Below are 18,207 nucleotides of genomic sequence, written 5' to 3' on the forward strand. Positions count from 1 at the left end.
TTATTGCAATAGCAAGTTGTGCCTTGTTCTCAGATAGACAGCAAGTGGAGAGTGATATATGAGATGATGGGATGGAAGGAAGAAGAGAAGCAAAGAGTGATTCAGCCTAAATTATTTCTCACAGTTTTTTGTTGCCTTATGGTTCCAAGCGCTGTCACCAATCTTTGCATTTTGTTATTATCTCATGACACTTGTTTAATCAGCTACCATCTCTCCTATGGACTTTTTAATGTCTACAGTCTCAGATCAACACAGCCCTGCCCTCCAGCACTATCAGCAGCAACCCCTCAACAGCAACATTGTACCCATCAGGTAAAACATCGGCTACGTTTGCTTTGCCTTGTTGCCCATATTAGATTCTTGATGAATGTGTATTGTTGTTATTCAGCCTGGTTCAATGTGCCCCTTTTTAACTTTGAGCACCCGCCCCTTTAAACCTCTCTGCACGGCCCTGATTGTTAGCCAAGCAAGGGTGAGGGTGTTGCACATTCATGACCACTCGATTGCAAAGCGACTGCACAGGTCATGAGCAGTTATTTTTAACACCAGTTAAAAATAACATGTGAAATAACTTTATCTTATTGGATTGACAAATTTGAACTTTGAGGACATAATTTGCAGTTGTAAATGGTGATACATCACAGTTAAGTTGCTGCAATACACAGCAACAATAATATCAAATCGAGATTTCATATAGTTAGGTGTCTTGTGGACATGTAAAAACTTTCAATCTTCAATCCATAAAACTTGTCAATAATGTGAATTTCCATATTTTAAGACTATTTCCTTAAAGAGCTGTATGGTGTACTTTTCAGTAAACTTTAATCAAATAGAATAAAAAGTGTTTTCATTAAGGACTATTTTTAGTGCAGTACTAATGCATATTTAAGCTTTAGTAAATCTTTACAGCAGCAGCAGCAGCAGCACAGTGTGTGTGTTTATCATAATAATGGAACATGGCTGTGGTGTGCTTCATTCATGTGTAACGGATTATGACAACAATAGAGCCGAAGAATAGGATAAAAATAGGCTTGACTGAATGGGCACTTTTGTTACTAAGATTTAGTCATTGTTAGATTTTGTCATTTAAAGAGATTTGTTGACAGTTTGAATGTCAGGATATCGCAATACTAAGAATTTCATTCCAGTGAGTTCACACTGAGAGTCCACATTAGAGCTTCCAATTTTAGCTGTTTAGTAAATACAAGAGGATGACAATGACCTGACGGCAAGCACCCCGGTGTCAGTGAGAAATGATATGTGAGCAGAACAGAATGAGGAATCTAATTCTATAAATCCGTTGACTGTTTTGTGAGAACGTTTATTGGAAACACCTTCACAAATCAAGTGGACCTATTGAGGTCAGCTAAAAATAATCTTTATTTATTGTTAGGGATGGGTATCAAAAACCGGTTCTTGTTTAGAACCGGTTCCCACTGTTTCAATTCCTTGGAATTGTTTGCCATTTTTGCAAACGATTCCCTTATCGATTCCAGTCGCCCCGAATGACGTCACCACGTTGCGGAGGGTCATTTACCTGGCAAGAAACATGGCGCCTAAGCGGCTCAAACGCTCAAAAGTTTGATTATATAGATATTTCATTTAAGGGAGGAAACACTACGAATATGCAAAAGCATTTGCTCACAAAACACGCGATGACCTTAAATGAATGTCGTGTTTTTAATTCCGCTCCGGACTCGTGAATCTCCACCCAGCAGCAGCGGTAACGTTTGCACGTCCTCTCCCGTTAATGCGGCAGGTAAATAATCAACTAACAGTGCATATTATGTTAGCGCGATCTGCCTTATTACAAAACCTGCCATTACTGTGCATTTAGGTGACCATGATGAGAGAGACAGACAGAGTCTGGCTGGCTCAGATGCTGGCAGTTGTCGCTGCAGTCTACCGGTAGCGTCTTCTTTCAGACCAGGATAGACGAATGTCACCGAGCAGTGACTAAGTTTGTGGTCAAAGGTTTGCACCCATTTGCCACAGCAGATGCCTCAATTTTCAGTAAGTGAATGTGTTTAATTGTAGGCAGGGACATTACTGGATATTCTTGTGTAATTGCTACAGAATAATTTATGTTATACTTTGTTATTGCTACAGAAGAATATTTATTTTATTATTTTACATTTACAATATTTTTTCCTGGGGACCCTGTGACACCCCATTGAAGAGCCGTCGGCTGTGGATCTCTTAAGATCTCACTGTTGGGTTTGTAAGGCCATGTTACTCCTAAATTTCTATCTTGTTCAAAGAGAAGATATAAAACAAAGTTCTAAGCTAATCGACCTTAGTGTTCTCCTTTTTTTTTTTTAAAAATCGATAAGAGAATCGATAAAGAATCGAATTGTTAAACAGAATCGAAAATGGAATCGGAATCATGAAAATCTTATCAATACCCATCCCTAGTTACTGTATACTAGGTGTTGTTGCAGTCCCTTTAAAACTATTTTAGCTTCTCTTCGCCAGAGCGAAAGCAGGTGGTGTTTGGAAGACAAGAAGGAAAAGAATATTGAGTCCCAATAAGCATTTCGATGTTAAATAACCACCAGCTGGTGGTCTTTTCTCCATGTCTAGCCATAGTTGAAAACTGTTACATCTCAAATGCCCTCATTACACTTTCTCACAAGATAATGTATTGTTTTCTACTTTCTCATTATTCATTAAAGTCATATTTTTTTTAGTTTTTTGCTAAAAGTAACAAAAAGATGAAAACAAAAACTCACACACATCAGTGGTGCTTCAAACTTGTGACCTCATATGTCTGGGTCAAATACTTTATCCTACTGACGTACCTGCTTTTACATTGAGTGATGGCATTCCTGAGTTTGCTGAAGGGCTGACATTGTGGCCAGAAAGGGAACTTGTAACAGTCCAATGCATTAAGTTGCACGTGAAACAGAAGTAGATGTTTTACATCATAAACAACTTAAAAAAACAGGATCTGTAATGCTGGTCTGTGGAGAAGACGTCCCTGTGTACTAACAATATTAGTTTTTGTAATTTAAAAGAACAAATATAAATTAATTTAATTCCTCTCTTGTAATAATCTTGATACAATGTTAACAGTTGTCACCAGGGAAATGACATCAGGGATTCAGCCATGTTTCACGCAGCGGAGCTAAGTGGAATGATTTTGTCCTCCATCCTTTTTAATAATTTATTATTCAATAAGGTGCACGGGCAGCTGGAGTACAATGGCCATTCAAATACACTGCAATTAGAAAAAGCTTCCAAGAGCACACAACAATTAAATTCACAAAACACAATGGAAGTGTTTTAGAGGACAGAATAACGTGACGAAACAGATGTGGACGTGACAAGCTAAGTAGTAAATGACTAATAGCAAAGAATTATATGAGTCATGTGATTAAAACACACATTACCTAGCATCTTTTTCTCTCTCACAACATTGTAGAATCCTGAGAATATTTTAATTGGGGGTTGTTGTGATTTTTCTTTTTCATTTTGCTTGTGTTTTGTGTGCTTTTGCAGTTTTTCTGTTGCTGGTATTTTCTTAAGTTGTAGTGCGTTAGACCTCTCTGGAGCATACCCTAGCTGTCACCGAGTCAGAGATGGGCTACACCCTGAACCCGTTGCCAGTCTATTGCAGGGCTAACACAGAGAAACAACCAATCACACTCAAATGCACACCTAAAGCCAGTTTAAAGTCATCAATTAAGCTAAAATGCATGCTGGATGGAACCCATTCAAGCAAAGGAAAAATATGAAAACTGCACACAGAGAGGGCCCCAGCTGCCCAGTGCTTTCAGATCTTCACTTCTTCTTGCTGTGAGGCAACAGTTTACCCTTATGCTGCCCTCAGTACGATTTCTCCAGGGGGGAATGAACAAACAAAATATTTTGCTGATGCTGTCCTGTCGTCTAATAAGAAAAAAGCACGATAGTCCCGCTTTAAGATTTGTGTTCATCTATTTGTATTCAAATGTTGTGTCATGTCCGTAACTTGTGTGTGTACAGTTCTGTTTCCATCAGCATATGTCACCTTAATAATAGTGCACTCTAGTTCTTTGATATAAAAAAAAAGTCTTTGGTCCAAATACTGAATTGTGGAAAGCATTATCATGAGGGAGCGCACACACAGAGAGGAGATAAAAGGAAGGTGTGATATGAAGTGAGACTAAATGGCAGTGACTAAAAGCCATGAATGAGAGGCTTAGATTCTGAGATGATGCAGGAAATCGGTTACAGATTACTGATTATCTAAAGTGAACATCACCCGTGATCATTTATCCTGCTGCGATGACCACATTTTAATTATTTACTGTAAAATGGAATGTGCCTTTTAAGTGTGTGTGTGTGTGTGTGTGTGTGTGTGTGTGTGTGTGTGTGTGTGTGCGTGCGTGCGTGAGTGAGTAGTGTTATCAGTTTAAAGGTTTAAAAAGATTTAAATTCTTGAATTCTCCAAATATTTCTTTATTAGAGTTAGTAATTGTGATATTATAATCGATTAAAGTTAATTGTGCAGGATAGTGTAGTAAAAGAAATGGGAGTGAGGGAAGGGGGAGGGGAAAGATTTGTGTGGAAGGAAAAAAAGGAAGGAAAAAAAGGGTTAATGGAAAATAACACCAACAAGAGGGAAAGTGAGAGAGAGAGTGATAGTGTGGTGACAGATACTGGAGAGACGAGAGCTACAGGAAGAGCGGTGCTGTTGCTAAGGCGAGAAGTCCCCTAAACAGTGACAAAAATGGGGGGGAGCAGGCTTCAGACCACCAGCACCTCCTGCGTGAAAACAGACTCAGTGAAAATTTGGGGGCACTAAAATAAAATTTAACAATTAAAAAAAAGAGGAAATTGTAGGACAGAAAAATTAGATTAAGCAGTTGATAAATGAAACCAGACAATACATGCAGAGCAGATGCATCCATTAGCTGTGCCCACTTACCCTAATAGGGAGCTGGAGCCAGTCCCAGCTGACACAGGTCAGAAAGCAGGGAACACATTTTGGACAGGTCATTAGTATGTGTATATATAGAGAGTCACCAATTAACCTGTCTTTGGGCTGTGGAAAGAAACCAGGGCACATGGAAGAAACCCAAGCAGGCAGTGGCTCAGACTGAAAAAAATCTTTGTTTAATTTCATTACAGCGAATCCGAGCATCAGTAAAATGCTCGGATTCGCTGTAATTAATTAAAAGAAGAGTTCCTTTCAGCAAGGCCAACCCTTTATTTTGGCTCCGCGCTTTGCCTTTCTGCCAAGTTTCACAAAAGTTTGATTGGGAAACGGACAGAAGCGAAAACATACCTCAGCTCTCGGCTTTTGTGGGAATTATGGCGATGCTTGGCAATACAAAGACACATTCAATAGCAATCAAAGCAGCTTAAAAAGCCTTAACTACTATATATAAATGCTCAACACCCTGCTTTGCTTTGTGAAAGGGTCTGACAGTCGTTGTAGAACCTGGATATATCCGCTTATCTCTGAAATACACAGCATAATCAGAGCTGGCATCTTTTTTTAAAATCCAATCAAATAAATTCTCCATATTTTCTCTACATGAGGTTGTGGATGACCTTAAAGATAGTGAGTGTTTCTCTGGATTTATTCTAAGGGCTCCTCATTTCACTTATATGACAACGTGACAGACATCCCAGAGTTAAGCTCTTATTTATGGCACGTTTGCCATTTCCATTTCAGCTCCGGCGTTTCTTCATAAACAGCAGACACCTCTGCCTGGCCCAGACAGGCAGGAGTCACTACATGGTGGAGCTGAATCTGCCAAGATACTATTTCATGCATGACATGCATGATATGGACAGCAAAAAGTGATATACCAATATGGTGTGGAACAGAGCGTGTTGGAGCAGGGGATTTAACTGAAAAGGAAAGTAGAGGGAGAAAACAACATCTGTGTGTGTCTGTGTGTGTGTGTGTATGAGTGTGTGTGTTGGTGTGGGTGGATAAACTAGTTACTCAGCAGCTGTGAAGGTCATTTTCTGCAGTAGCCTTATACTTGGGTCAAGCATTTTGTTTTAAGTGTGTGCGCGTGTGCGTTTGGCCTTGTGGGTGCAGCCTGTTAGACGAGCTGCGACGGTATAGTTTTGTTTACTACAAAAGGCATTTTAGAGTTGAGTGTGTGTTTGTATGTGTGTGTGTCCTGCAATAGAATGAGCAGCAAAGTGAGACGTTGACGTTGCTGGACTGGCATCTGTTTGTCTGTGGGACACTTGAGGAGCTGTGAAGTGACAGGAAAGGCTGCCTGGCACCATTAAGAGACGCACGCAAGCATGTGTGCAAGTTTCTGGGTGTGTAGTAAGCAAACACCCAGAGCAAGGGTTTGTAACTTTACATGTAGATGTTTACATTGATTTTCTTGTGATGTTTCAAAACCATCATGTTGTTTCATTGCAGAGCCCCAACAAGGCTTCTGTTTTACATCCAAAATTAAAATTTGTTGATTTTATGACAATTTTCTTGTCCCCCTAAAAGGGAATAAGAATTTCATTTATTGTGGGGAGAAGGAGCAAAACACATTAGGTTTGATACAGAAACGGTTAACTGAATGAACTGCCCATGAAAGATATGTAAACTGTATATACTGTCAGTGTATACAGATAATGTAAGTATAAAAGATAGGCTACTGTGACAAGAAGAGCATTTCTCCCATCTTGCTTGCAAAGAACTGAATGTGGAACAGAGGGGCGGGTCTGACTGTGAAACCGCATACTCATTGGCTAATGACTTATGAATGACAACATGTTAGCCGGTTTTGTGCCACAGACAATCCTCTGTTTTTGAACATGGCATGACAACGATTTACAAAACAGACTTAATTTTTTTTTTTTATTCAGTGTGACTCACAGTCAGTGACTGAGTCCATGAAGTCATAAGGCAGAGGTTCCCAAAGTGTGGGGTCTGCCCCATAGGAGGGTGCAGAGCCATTGCAGGGGGGGCGCGGTATGAAAAGAAAAAAAAAGAACGCTGCTAGCATAATGGACAGGTTTTTGACAGGGCTGCCACACAAACGCAAAGCAGGAGATGAAGCATCGCCAAATATGTTTCCAAACCAACTTCCTTCCAAGCCAAATACTAGAAAATATGGTGAAGCATATCTTCCCTTTGACTTCACCTGCACAAGTGCCAAGGTAGGTCTCCCTGCATAATTGGTTTTCCCTGCATCAGGAGCACGCGCTGGGCTCTCCAAATCACTGACAGACAGTATCCCACCTTGTTCCATGGTCGCCCACAGTGGGATACAAATAATATCAGGCTGATCCTGCCACAATTTGTTCACTTGGTTCAAATCACAGACAAACAGTATCCCACAGTTGTTTATGTTTTTGAACCCATTTTGCACAGAGAAGCATTTTTTTTTAAATGTATTGATAGCAATGTTGAATATTATTACAGGAAAAAAACAACTACACGTAAAATAATCACACCGTGACGCCTCTGCCTTTCTAAATGGAGGGACAGTAGCTGCGTGTGTGTATGTAAGCGTGTAAAACCTTAAGATCGTCAAATTAACAGTAGCAGTATTTTGTCTCCATCTGCCATTTTGCAATTCATCTCATGTAAACAATAACGTGGCGCACAGCGTGACATGAAAAAAGGCACAAACCTTTGACGAACTCTGTATTCTTTGTCCACACGTAAACGCAAAAAAGGAGTTTCCGGTGATTCGAAACGTCGTTTACATGTGGACAAAAGGCCCAAACGCATAGAAACAGCTGCGTTTTCAAAAATACCCATGTAGGTGTGCATGTAGCATAAAAGAGTTAGTAGTGTATTTTATTACTACCTGTAATTTATTGCAATTTACTTGTATTTTCTTAATTGTTTACTAAATGATTGAGGTGTGAAATAAACTGGGGGGCTGTTTCGGTGGTGGGGGGCGAAACAAAGGGGAGCCTAGCAAAAAAAGTTAGGGAACCACTGAGAGATCAAGAGACTTCTTTTGAACGGCAACTCTTTTTGCCGCCATAGCTATCGCCACCTGGTGGCATTCAGATAGAGTGCAAGTTTTAAGTCACGTATGTATATATATTTATATATACATTTTTAAAAAGTGTGTAATCATCTTTATCTCTGCTGTAAAAAGGAGCATTCTATCATTGGAGCTAGTGGGGAGGCACTTGCTTTTAATGCAAGTCTCAAATGGCCATTCAGGAAGTTGTACAGTAGTTATTGGCTTTCAGCAACGGCTGGTTGCCTCTTTAAACAAAACAAAACAAACAAACAAAAAAAGATAATCAACAAAATTATTTTCCAAACTATGATGATCGTGGTTATTGCCTTGCAAGAAACACATACCATTTGGAATAGTAAAAGGAAAATCAAAAACAATTAACGTCATAATGAGTTGCTGCTGGAAACACAGAGTTAAAACACAAACTATCCATCCTCACGCTCAGAGAACGGCAGTTATACCTCAGCGTATGGCTCGGGAACAATGTCGCACCTGTGGATGAGGGTGTGTGTGCTCGACAAAAGGAAGACCTGATTGACGCCACCACCGTCACAGAGTGCTGTGTGTTTGTAAGTGAATAGAAACAGGTGTCTCATTTCCTGTTCTTGATGACGCACAATAGGGAAAAGGCCGAGCGCCGACATGTATGTGCGCATGTACCGCATGTGTTTTTAACAGTGTGTCTCTCGGGGAAGTTTGACAGTCCGGTTGAGTTGTGGGCTTGTTTGTGCGGCACCACATGGGAGCTGGGAAAATCCTCAGGTGTCTTTGTGCATTGGAGTCATGATTGCCGATTGTGTCAATCAAAAGCGCTGAACTACGGTTTTGGCAGCAAATTTCTGAAATGACCTTAACCCAAATCAAATCAAATCTACCCGGTCTTTCCTCGGATGGGTGTGAAGGGGTGGGGGGGCTGCGGCCTCAGGGGTCCTTCGGGCAGGTCCTCTGGCAGCTGTCTGGTTGCTATGGCACTGATCTCCCTCTCACAAACACACACACACACACACACACACACACAGGAAAAGCAATGTATGAAGAGAAAAGTGGCTGAGGGGAGGGCTTCAGTTTAACTGCCGTGTTTATTGCTGCTATTCCCTGGCTCATGTCAAACAATTACTGAAGCATCTTATCTGCTCAATCCTCTTTGTTTTTTTCTTCTTTGTTTCTTGCATTTCTCTAATTGCCTCTGTGTAAGAGGAGCCTGGGACAGTCTATTTCAGCTACACAACAACATTCATCTTTTTAATATTATCGCCACTCGGACCCAGACATGCTGCAGCAGATGTGCAGTATGAATTGTTTTTTCTGCTGCATCAGGCTGTGGCTTGTGTGCCTACGTCCTTGTCTGTCTACAAAGTTTTATCTACGCTGCTGTGTGAACACGTGACTGTGCCATTAAGCCCATAGATGTCTGCTATCTGTATTTGTTTTGAGGAATGAAAACAGAAAACGTAATTACCTCATTGTTTCCTTATATTTGTTGTTTCACTTCAACTTAAAATACTCCTGCTTCCACATCTCTGCTTTTAGATTTGTGTCTAAACACAGTCATGAATGATGGAACTAAAGGGCAAGCGATTAACCGGCAAAGTTCAAGGAAGTAAAACAGGTAAAAACGTCCTTTTGAAAAGGAATTATTAAGCTACTGAAAGTGATGCAGGTACTCAAACATTCACTCACTCGCTGTCAGTCAGCTTGTTAGTTCATAGAGGAAGAAGAACAGGTGGCCAAAAATGGAAAGGGAACATTTTGGATCGATATATTCTGGGAAGATGACTGATTTGGTGGTGTTTACTGAAGTGAGACAACTGAGAGGGAACTGGCTCTGGCTAAAGCCGGGGAGAACAGCGGAGTAAGTGTTCACTGGAAGGATGGCAGGCGAGCATGCAGTTCATTAGTTCTCCAAAAGGTGTATTGGAGAAAATAGATAGCAGAAAAGCTTAACTGGAGGCAAAGAACAAGAAATGCAGTGTGAAAAATATGTGTTATGTATTTCCACATGAGTGCAAGGGGAAAAAAGCATGTAGAATTTCTTAAAATTACTCTTTTTTTCTTTCATGAGGTCTCAATGAATCTCCCTTCATTTTCTTGAGACTACATTTCAATTTGGATGCCCTTGGCAACAGCACAGCAGGCAATAGGATGATAAGGCTGTTTGAATTGAGATTTCACACTGAGACAAAGAGTTAGTGACTGAGTGTGTACTCAGGGGTGGGTGGGTGGCTGTGGGAGTACATGCCTGTGTCTAGAAAGGAAATCATAAAATCAAGCACAAAATAGGACAAGGTCAGGAAGATTGATATAAAATTATTAACAAGGTAGAAACAAGGACAGGGAGCGATAGAGAGAGGAATACAGTGGAGGGGGAGGAGGAGGAAAAGGAGGAGAGGAGGCGGTACCTTGTGTTTCCCAGCCTATCAGATTGTGGAAGGTGGGGCTTGGATGACAGGAAGGAGGGAGCAGAGGAGCAGCAGACAGAGAAGGAGAAGAAGAAGAGCACGTTAGAGAAAGAAGGGAGAGGTGGGAAGGTAGAGGTAGGCAGACGGGGAGATGCGGTGCTACAGTGAGCGTGTCCGTGAGCCTGCAAGTCTTCATCCTATCACCAGCGACCACAGTGTGCTATGGAGCTGTGATGTACAGATTCACTGCAGGAGCAGGGAATGCAGATAGGAGTTCACCTTGAGCTGGAGTCCGGCAGTGCCACTCTGGACCTTTGGGATTACAAAAAAACATTTGCTGAAGAAGAACAGCTGAGGTTTCATCAGATTTGACAGGCTGCCAGATTTAACTTTGGGATTACTGGTCCAGACTCCCAGCAGAAGGTCTCACTGCAGAGACAGAGGCCAGAATTCAAACAGGTTCTCATTTTGGAGACTCACCTTCTGTCCGCAAGCCGGACATCATACAGAAGAGGCTGTCGCATCCATTGATCAAACTGGATCCCCGCAAAGCCACCACCAAGCAGGTCCTGCACCCCAGGAAGCCTGAAGGCAGCCTGACCTTGGACCAGCTATCACCCGAACCCCTGCTGGCACCAGCAGAAACGTCCGGCATGTCTCAGACCGGAGGACGGCTCCACAACAAAAAAGCTGGCATCCGGGCCGCCGTGATCCTCATCGGACTCCTTCACAAGTCTCGCAAAGTCAAGGAGAAGGAGCGGGAGAGAGAGGAAAGCGAAGGGTGGGTGAAGTTTGTACATTAAGCAAGGGCGGCGTGCTGGGTAGGTAATTCTGTGGACAGGCGGGCAGTCCGCAGTGCAGTGTCAAGCTGGGTTTGTGTGGGAAAACTTTATTAAGTCTGTAATGTCTTTGTTATTCCAGAGCCACAGGGCACTTTCAGCTTTGTATGGTTGAGTGCAGTTTTATTATAGGTCCATTTTGTCAAGTGTGTCCTTGTGTGTGAGTGTGTTTTTAGCGTCTTGTTGACTGTGCTCACGCTTGTATCTGGGTCAGTTTGAATGACGGGAAGGAGAGAGAAAGGTTGTGAGGAGTTTAGGTGAATGGAGGTGTGCTCGGAGTGCTTTTCAAGAGGGGCTCTGAGAATAAAAGCTTCCCTGCAAAGGGAGAGGAACGTGGACAAAAGGAGGTTGAGGTCTGGATATAGAAAGACTCTCTATATCCAGACCTTAAGAGTTACAGCTGTACACACACAAGCATTAGTGGGCACTTGTTGATGTCTGTTATATATCTGTCTCATTGCTTTAGCATGGGGGCAGCATAGGCACACATTTTTAGGCTGACAGGCTGAGGAGTTCAGTAGGTAAGCTGCACCACAATTTCATGCTTTCCTTTAAGAAAGGCTTTTGAAACCCTGCTTCCTTAAAAAACCGCCCATCCAAAAGCATCCCCATGTGTGTGGAGGGGGTTTCCCCACATGCTGTGTTGAAGACTGATCATCTTACTGCTAACACTACCTCGGTTGAGTGCAGTCAATAAGACTCCTGAGAATGTTCCACCTGCTAACAAAAAGTGTTTGAGGTTGTCTGGGTCGAGACTGCCCCCACCCCGGCAGAGGGGAGCTAACATCAGCAGCCGTGCTCCCGCAGTTTAACTGGAATCTGAGGCGATGGTTGGAGATTGGAGTTTGCCTGTTCAATATTGTCTTGGTGCAAGGTGTGTGTGTGTTTGTGAGAGTCTGTGTGTGTGTAAAGATCAGATATGCAGCACAAGATGCACTTTGCTATTTTGTTGTAATGGTCTGGCCCAAAATAGGCTGTATTAAAATAGACTGTAACTCTGCAAATGCTTCAAAAGTTTATGTGACCTCTCTCTCCCTCTCTCTCTCACTCACTGTAATTTAGTTTAACATTAAGTATAAAATTAACTCTGAGCAGCAAGACTGGATTAGCAAAAATGCAAATCTGGCCTCAGACCTCCTGGACACAGAAATTGTAATTTTATCTACACTATTATCTAATAATGATATGATAAGTGGTACACAATGACTCCAACAGTTATGTTTTTGCCCCAAGGGATCTTTCATTAATCAGTCCAGCCATGCCTGGAGTAATGATTGCCTACACTGTTACACAGATATACACAGGCAAGCACATAAATACACTTTTTTTTCATTTGTTTTTGCACATTTCTCATGTGCTTCCAAAATGATTTATGATTTTGATTCTGTGTTTAGCCAAATGAAAACAGTAAAACCATATCTGGACAGTGGAAATAGCCGCAAGCCACAACACAGTCCCATTGCTAGTACTTCCATTACAGTGACTGTGTCACATAATGATCTAGGCACAATTGCCAACAATTTTTAAGGTGTCTTATTCCAAGTGTTGGTTATTACGTGCATGATTGCATCCATTCAGACTTCTCATACTACTATTTTTCTCAGCTGTACTTGAGCCATTGTAATTGCAGTGGCCTTAAAGCAAGGATGTTCTAACTATTAATACAAGGAAAAGTGAAGATATAAAAAAGGTGACTGATTACTGTTATTAGAGCTGAACCTTTCTAACTACATAATAATAGGTGAGATTGCTTAGGCTGCTGGAAAAGAGTAACTTATTGGGGATTTTTTACATTTACACTGCTTCACTCTTCAGCAAAGAATTAAAAGTACATATATATATTTGATCCAGTTTTCTAATTTTCATTAATACAACACATATGAAAAGAGCTTGTGCTCTATGCCTGTCTCCAAAGCATTTCTTTATTTCTGCTCTCATAGAGTCATTCTCTGTACTTGGTCCCCATTAAGCTGAACAGCATGAGTTCTGCTGCTTGTATCTGAATATTTATTTTACTGGCGATACATTAATGTCCTTTACAGCTCATTTATCTCTAGCTGCACACCTGCTTTGTATTTGTGTGTACATGTTTGTGTACGCACTGTGCGTCCCATTGTATGTGAACCCTCATATGCATCATTCAAGCTATTGAAAACACTTACAATACAAACTGATGTGCAGTTCTGGTGAAATTTCCCCAGTGCTCCAGTCTGTTCGTATGTGTCTGTGTGTGTGTGTTAGTATGAGCAACAGCATCATGCGTGATGCTAGAGTGCTTATTTAGGCCTAATCCATAATCACAGAATGCGGCTTCCTGTTCAAACTGTGTTGCCCCCTCTAACACAATTGAAAATATATACACTGTGCCTGTCTATATGTCGATATATTTACTCAAAATGCTTTTTCTGATGATTAAAAATGCATGCACAGGTTCACTGTGTATAACTTATTCACTGATAATCAATAATTACTACTGTCTATAACTACAAGTATGTCTTTCCTGCAGATATTTTTCTCTTGGGGTTTTCTAAAGGTGCAAAGGGAAACTTTATTTTGCATCTGCTATTCAAATATTTCAAGGATGTTACAAATTCTCTTGCGTATTTCAGTTTACAAGGTTAGCCTGACTCATCACAGTAACCTTAGCATCTTCCTGTCATTTGTGCTTCTTTATTAGCACTTTATCTGGCAAATCTGTTTTATTTTCATCTGTAAGTAAATTAAAGCAAGTCTGTTAAAAGTTGTTACGTGTAAAATCATTATTACTGTGGGAAAAATCTTCATGTATGGTCAAATGTATTGGGCCACACCTCTTAATCTTTCAATTCAAGCGTTTGTAGTCCCACTGCCACAGGTATGTAAAATCACACTCTTAGCTATGTGGCCTGCTTTTACAAATGAGTATTTTCATGAAATGTCTTTCCTCCTACACTAGATATTCCACAATCAACTGGAAGTGGTTAAAAATGGTTTTCAGAAATATACTTAAATATGTTTACATACATATCTAATAATACTGTTAGTATTATTACAAAGTCGACGTCTGGGAACAACAGCAACTCTGTCATGAAATGCCAGAACATGTAAAGTTACACTGCGTGTTCACCGAGTGCCGAAAAGTCTGCAACGCTCTGCTGATTGACTAACTGCAGAGCTCCAAACTTTCTCTGGCATTAACATCAGCAGAAAAACTGCACCAGGAGCTTCATGTATGGATTTGCATGGTCAAGCAGTTCCTATAGGAGTAGGGATGCACCGATACCACTTTTTTGGAAACGAGTATGAGTACGAGTACTTGCATTTCAGTACTCGCCGATACCGATACCGAATACTTAATAAAAACATGATTTAAATTTGCAGGTAACAGCTTTAGTCCTATAATTTAACTAAAAAACAAACAAACAAGGGACTAGTTTGGAATTAAGAACATTTATTTAAAATGAAAAGCATGTTGTATGCAACATATTACAGAATAAATAATTATTAAAAAATTTTTTTTTTAAATTTGTTCGTCTGTTTCTCTGTTTAGAAGTCTCACAAGCACAGTCACAGCTGGGATGACATCAGAGGCTAGTGCCTCGTAGCTGCTCACTTTTTTAGTTAGTTCCTCAAAGGGGGCGAGGATGGCAACAGTCGTCTCCATAAGAGCCCATTGGTGAGTGGTGAGATAGTCAGGGAGTTCATGCTCGGACACCCCCAGCCCTCGCTTTTGCTCAATGAGGGACTGGAGCATGTAATACGTGCTGTTCCAGCGCATCTGTACGTCCTGCTGCTGTCTCTTTATTGGCTGGTTGAGCTGTCCCTAATGTCCTCGAGGCGGGAGTAGGCTAAGGCGTAATGTTTAAAATGCCCAACTATTTTCTGTCCCACTGCTATAGCATCAGCTATGCTCCTCTGTGCTAATAAGCGTGGGTAAATAAGCGTGGGTAAACTCTTTGTACTCGTTGTTGTGTTGGGATTTTAGGTGCTTGATTAAATTGCTTGTGTTAAATGCGCTACCTTTAGAGCTTCCTCTGGACAATTTCGCTGAGCACAATTTGCAGTCCGCCTTTGTTTTCGCGTCTTCGTTCACTTTGAAATAGTTCCACACGGCTGATATGTCTCGCCTGCCCTTCTCTCAGCTCTGAGCTGCAGCCGGGGCCTGGGGGTGGGCACTCGGGGCCCGGGGGCGGGCACTAGGCGCCTGTGATTAACCCCTTACATGCCGCTCAAACATAGACAGGTCTCAGACCGTGGTATCGGTCCGCGGTATCGGGGGACTTTTAACGAGTACGAGTACTTTAGAAAATGTGGTATCGAGGCCGATACCCGATACCGGTATCGGTGCATCCCTATATAGGAGTAATGTGTAATGTGTTGTTTATATAGTGTACAGGTATCATTGATTTTGACATACTGTACTACACTAACAGTTAGACTGAGGGTACAAGATAGACTGCGCTGTCATAAGTGACAAATAAATATGAACCTCAGTTGTTATCATACACAGCAAATCCAGCAAATTAACACTGTTTAATTTTTACTGTTCTGAACTTTTAGAAATTCCTTGGGAAACAAACATTTATTAAAAAGAGGCAATGTTTTTCTGAAAAACATTTATTTTTGAACTGTGCACCACAATTTCAAAACATTTTCTAAAACATGTAACAATATGGAACAATGTACATGCACTCGCTTTTATTAGAATATTGTTTATCAAAGGGTCTGACGTAGGTAAGCTGGTCAAAGCAAATAACAGCATGCTCGTTTCTTCAATACAATATGCACGTCCTCCATTCATCACTTTGTTTAACTTTAACATACTCCTGCACTCCCCCATATTCCACCTCCGCAAGCAGGTGGAAATTCAAATATTAAATGAGTCATGCAGTAATTAATTGCACAAATAGTAAACAATTGCAACACTGTAAAAAAAGAATAATTTTGAGCCTAACTTGTGTAAAGTATTTTCCCAAAATACAATCCTAGATACGAATCCATTGCCCATATTTAAACCCAATATTCTACCTGGAACACGTTTGTTAAAATGGTGCTCTCTTAAACAACTGAAGAACACAGACAACAGTTAATTCCGAAATAAATTTAAAACCTGTCTTTTTAATTTTTACCTAAATCATATGCTCAAAACTCTGAAGGGATCTAAATGTTAGCCTAGAACCCAGTCAGCACATCTGCTACTGCTGTTTGCTACAGATAGTTTTCAGGCTTCATGTAGCGCCATAATTTTATGCCAACAGTTCACAGACTAAAAATTGTTTTAGGTGTATTTGAGTTAGCAAAAAATTGGACTGAATATTCATATGCAAGCTTTTTTTTAAGGCTATATTATTTGCCCGCAAACAATAAATTCCAGCGAGCTAAAACAGATGCTATCTCCGAGCAACGTGGCTAATGCCTTTCACACAATTTTGTCTCAACTCAAAGGAGCCACAGAAGCAAAAAACTAATAATAATGACTAAAACAATCTCAGAAAAAAATGACTTACCAAGCGTGGCAAACAACTCTGGAGAGCAACATGCTCTGAAATGGCTTTGCTTCAGCTTTGGTTGGAACCTGTGATGCTGGGGGCGGAGCCTGTGAATTTACACTATCAGTGTCATAGCCCCTTTAGGGGGTCAAGAGTTAACATTTCCATTGTAACACCTCCAGGGTTGATATAGAAACACTAATTTCTAACACTTGATTTTAACTAATATTATTTTCAGAGTTACATTAAAATAATCTGACTCTACTGTGAGTAAAATTAACTCTACTTTTGCATGAAGTCTGCTAATACCAAAACATTTAACACCTTTGAATTTGCTGTGTATTTTAGCCTTAAAATCCAGAGAAGTTTGAGGGTTGCCTTTGATTTTATGTACATTAGTAATATACAGTTTTTAATAAGTGAGAATTAATGTTGTTTTTGGTAGATTTTGATGCCAAGCTCGTGGTTTCCTGTTTGTTTCCACCTCCCTTGGAAAGTTTTGCCAAAAAGCTGCAGTTTCCTGTTTAGTCTTCTGCACAAAGTTATATTGTACTATTAATATTTTCATCTGATTCTAAACAAGAAAGCAAATACGCATATTTCTCAAAATGTCAGGCTACTCCTTTGTCTACGAAAAGGGTAATACATGCACATTGATTCCAACACAATTATTAAAAATGACAATTCAGCCCCAGTTGGATCATTCTCATGTCAAAATGTCAGGCTGGTAAGCTCCTTAAACAACAGGTATGGATAACCATCTAATCTGCACGGGGTCTTAAACAACTGAGAGAAATTCAACAATAAAAGCCTAGTCAGTCATTACTCTAGTCTTATCATTCCCCATAAACCTTCATCTGCATCTCAGACATTCTTGTTCCTTCTAGTTTAAACTGTTGATTCAGCCAGCATATCAGACTGGCTGGAAACACTCTCTCTCAAAAATCCAGTCTCTTTACAGATCCTCACAAGGTTTTTCTCACCTTACATATATTATTTATAATAACAACTGTCACAGGAATGATGAGGACAGACACACAACAAAATGTGCTGATGAGTCGGTTATTAGTCAGCCCACAAGGACCGGGTGGAATAAGATTGCCGGCCTGTGGAGGAGGATTTTGTGTCGTGGCGCAACAAGTTCTACATTCTGTCCAATCTTGCAGAAAGTAAGGACACGAGTACTGACTCCACTCAGTTGTCTTCTGCGAAGCAGCTGAAACAGTCACTATACTTAGGCCTTGGTGTTGGAAGGAATTATTTTAAGATCACCAAGGTTTCTCAAACAGCAACCCTTCATTCTTTTATCCTTCAACGGTTTGACGTGTACTTCTTTACACGGACAGCCAAGACCAGACTGTTTTTTAGCATAATAAAAGGCAGTAGGTAGGGCCAGTCAAGGACACTTAGAACAAGTAGGTCCATAAATTAACCATGAAAGCCTTTCCTTCAGATTCATTCTCGAGAGAAGCTGGGAGGGGGTAGGGGTGTCATTTTCAGGATGAGCACGAACATTTTAAACATTTTCATATACATTTACCTCCTGACCTCTAAGTCTAGGAGG

The 18,207-nt window shown here is 40.7% G+C and overlaps 1 protein-coding gene across 3 annotated transcripts in view; it reads left to right on the forward strand.

The window, feature by feature from the left end:
• rap1gap2a (RAP1 GTPase activating protein 2a) overlaps positions 1 to 18,207 on the forward strand; it is a 79,589-nt gene that overhangs the window by 19,646 nt on the left and 41,736 nt on the right. Inside the window, exon 1 of one of the 3 annotated variants that reach the window (XM_085130293.1) lies at positions 10,153 to 11,117. The exons of 1 other annotated variant lie outside the window; for it this stretch is intronic. In XM_085130293.1, the coding sequence (XP_084986419.1) occupies positions 10,990 to 11,117 (128 nt within the window). In that variant the 5' untranslated portion in view covers positions 10,153 to 10,989. Of the gene's footprint in view, positions 1 to 10,152; positions 11,118 to 18,207 lie in introns of those variants that run through there. One more of the 3 variants, XM_085130294.1, reaches the window with a different exon arrangement.

This window comes from Neolamprologus multifasciatus, chromosome 14, assembly GCF_963576455.1.
Source record: "Neolamprologus multifasciatus chromosome 14, fNeoMul1.2, whole genome shotgun sequence".
Classification (NCBI taxonomy): Eukaryota; Metazoa; Chordata; class Actinopteri; order Cichliformes; family Cichlidae; genus Neolamprologus; species Neolamprologus multifasciatus.